This window comes from Pristiophorus japonicus, chromosome 16 (genome assembly GCF_044704955.1).
Source record: "Pristiophorus japonicus isolate sPriJap1 chromosome 16, sPriJap1.hap1, whole genome shotgun sequence".
Classification (NCBI taxonomy): domain Eukaryota; kingdom Metazoa; phylum Chordata; class Chondrichthyes; family Pristiophoridae; genus Pristiophorus; species Pristiophorus japonicus.
In genome coordinates this window covers 134,255,599-134,259,041 of record NC_091992.1, presented here as the reverse complement: position 1 = coordinate 134,259,041, position 3,443 = coordinate 134,255,599, and the positions used below count along the sequence as shown (strand labels likewise).

Below are 3,443 nucleotides of genomic sequence, written 5' to 3'. Positions count from 1 at the left end.
GGGGAGAGGTGAGGGATTGATAATAGACTCATCACTTTGTCCTTTGGAGCAGCCATATCTCCAAATCCGTAGAATATCAGTCTGAATCTGCATACAACTCCAGCCAGCTAGACCTCAGTGCACAAACCTGCATTTATATAGCGCCTCAGGACGCTTTACAGCCAATGAAATATTTTTTAAGTGTAGACACTGTTGTAATGTAGAAAACACTGGAGCCAATTTGCGCACAGCAATGTCACACAAACACCAAAGATAATGATCAGATAATCTGTTTTTAGATGTTGGATGAGGATTAAATATTGGCCAGGAACCGTGCTTTGTTCTGGTCAGCTCAGCACAAAGGATATATCTCATCTGTGGAACTGGTGCAGAGAAGCACCATGAGGCTGACCCTGGTGTCAGAAGACTGACTTATAGTGAAAGGTTAGAAGGAATTGGACTCTTCAACCTGGATAGGGGACAAATGAGAGAGGGAAGGTATATGTGATATTGAGTGGACAGGAAAAGGTTAATTCCGAGCACAAGCAAAGCTGTGACTGTACAACGAAGGAGCCGGAGTGAAAATAAGTTCAGGACTGATGTCAGGAAGCATTTCTTCACAAATAGAGTGATCCATATCTGGAATGGTCTCCAAATAAGGGAGAAGACAGAAACTCGAATCGATCAAGAATCAGACGGTGTGATGGGGATCTGTAGGTTTTGATGATAGGATGAATTTGATGGACTGAATGGCCTCTCATTTCACAGTGCGTCTGTCCTCCATCTATCCCTTTATGTGTCTAGCTCTTTATCTTCAGTCTCTCAATGTGTCTTTCAACAACAATAACTTGCATTTATACAGCGCCTTTAAAGTAGTAAAACCTCCCAAGGCACTTCACAGAGGCGTTATCAGACAAAATTTGACACCGAGCCCCATAGATATTGGGACAGGTGGCCAAAAGCTTGGTCAAAGAGGTGGCTTTTAAGGATTTTGATAAAGGAGGAGACAGAGAGGTTTAGGGAGGGAGTTCCAGAGCTTCGGACCCAGGCAGCTGAAGGCACGGCCACCAATGGTGGAGCGATGGAAATTGGGGATGCTCAAGAGGCCAGAATTGGGAGAACACAGGTCACAATCCAGTCTGCACCTCTGACGGGAATTTGACAGTCCAATCTCCCCCACCTTGTTGGGCAAAGATCAAAATTAGCTTTGCTTGTTCCTGGCTCCCAGCCCTCCGCAAACACCACTCACAGGTACACAAGAGTACTCTGGGCCCATTCTCCCTCCAAGTTTTCCCAGTGGGGCAAGCGCCTGTGCTCCTCCATTACCAGCCCACAGACACACATCTGAGCTGAGTAAACAGGTGGCAAAACCTCAGGCACGAAAACTGTCATCACACCTGCACAACCAGACATCCAAACGCTGCACTCAACATGCCGTCCTAAAATAAAATGTCAAGTTTCCTCCCTTTATATCCTGAAGGCGTTGACTCATTGCCGGGGTCCAATTCCACAGGTGTTTCTTCATGTTTGTGCCGAGAGCATTGGTTGTCAGCTGGGTACTCGACCCCCAGGGCCGATCGTATCCAAGCCAAATCCTGTGTTCACCTCATGTTGCAGGAGTCGCTGGACAGGTATTGGGAGAAAGGGTACCCTGGTTGATTTTCTCCTCCCTAACCTAAAAGGAACTGAGGCTAAATGCAATCTTCCCCACAGCTCCCCCATCTGGAAATACCTGGAAAAACACCTTGATTTTTGTTATACAGTATATATAAACTTTCAAATCAGCTGAAGTCAAATTAATATATTTAAAAAAATAAAACTGTTAGAAAATGACCCCCATTTAACAATGATTTAATCGGACCAGTTGTTTTTCCAATTATCTAAATCGAACCCTATTTCCGTGTGAGGGACCTGTCTGTGCCTTGGGTGCATTTTTTCTTTGGAAAATAAAATGTGCTTTTATATTTTTTTTAAGAAGCAGTTTTCATTTTTGGAAGCGGTACAGACAGAGCCGGGACTGCACATGATGGCCAATGTGAGCTGGATCAGAAGGGGCGGGTTAAGAAGTTTACAGCAAACATTGCAAAGGCGATTGGCCAAAAGTGGGTCAACTCCTCCTTCTTCACATGACTTGGCTTTAGATCCCCTGCAGTCCCAGAGTGACAGAGAGAGAGAAAGAGAGAGGCGTTAATGTGCTTGCTCGCTGGCACAGGCGATTAGCACAGAGGCAGAGAAAAGCAAAATATTATTCTCCCAGATCCTTGACGTCAGGTTTTTGGGGGAAAGGGAGGGAGGGAGGGGAGCGAATGGAAGAGGATTGAAGAGCTCATCAGACCGAGTCAAGCTCGGGGACTCTCAGCACTTTCATATATCCCCCCATTGCTTTCCAATTTGCAGTTTTATTGCAAATTTAATTTTATATATATATATTTTAAGATTGGCATTTTATTTCGTGCATTCTGGATAAGGTAATTTTTTTAAGGAGAAACAAGAACGATGTCCCGTCCGATCTCTTTAAATTCCCGTTTTCTGCCTCCAACCCATGGAGTTCTGAAATCTCTCCTGGAGAATCCTGTGAAACTGCCGCTGCGCCATGAAGAAGGTAAATGGGTGCACAGAGGGGGAAGGGGGGGGGAGAATGGGGGTAGAGAGAGAAGGGGGAGAATGGGGGTAGAGAGAGAAGGGGGAGAATGGGGGTAGAGAGAGAAGGGGGAGAATGGGGGTAGAGAGAGAAGGGGGAGAATGGGGGTAGAGAGAGAAGGGGGAGAATGGGGGTAGAGAGAGAAGGGGAGAATGGGGGTAGAGAGAGAAGGGGGAGAATGGGGGTAGAGAGAGAAGGGGGAGAATGGGGGTAGAGAGAGAAGGGGGAGAATGGGGGTAGAGAGAGAAGGGGGAGAATGGGGGTAGAGAGAGAAGGGGGAGAATGGGGGTAGAGAGAGAAGGGGGAGAATGGGGGTAGAGAGAGAAGGGGGAGAATGGGGGTAGAGAGAGAAGGGGGAGAATGGGGGTAGAGAGAGAAGGGGGAGAATGGGGGTAGAGAGAGAAGGGGGAGAATGGGGGTAGAGAGAGAAGGGGGAGAATGGGGGTAGAGAGAGAAGGGGGAGAATGGGGGTAGAGAGAGAAGGGGGAGAATGGGGGTAGAGAGAGAAGGGGGAGAATGGGGGTAGAGAGAGAAGGGGGAGAATGGGGGTAGAGAGAGAAGGGGAGAATGGGGGTAGAGAGAGAAGGGGGAGAATGGGGGTAGAGAGAGAAGGGGGGGAGAATGGGGTAGAGAGAGAAGGGGGAGAATGGGGGTAGAGAGAGAAGGGGAGAATGGGGGTAGAGAGAGAAGGGGGAGAATGGGGGTAGAGAGAGAAGGGGGAGAATGGGGGTAGAGAGAGAAGGGGGAGAATGGGGTAGAGAGAGAAGGGGGAGATGGGGGTAGAGAGAGAAGGGGGAGAATGGGGGGTAGAGAGAGAAGGGGG

General features: G+C 48.2%; 1 protein-coding gene across 2 annotated transcripts in view; it reads left to right on the top strand.

Moving 5' to 3' along the window:
• Nucleotides 1-2,164: 2,164 nt before the first annotated feature.
• The window catches only part of LOC139226864 (hepatic leukemia factor-like), a 35,297-nt gene continuing 34,018 nt past the window's right edge, over nucleotides 2,165-3,443 (top strand). For both annotated transcript variants that reach the window (XM_070857959.1, XM_070857958.1), the window contains exon 1: nucleotides 2,165-2,581. In XM_070857959.1, coding sequence (XP_070714060.1) covers nucleotides 2,476-2,581 — 106 coding nt within the window. In that variant the 5' untranslated portion in view covers nucleotides 2,165-2,475. The remainder of the gene's footprint in view (nucleotides 2,582-3,443) is intronic.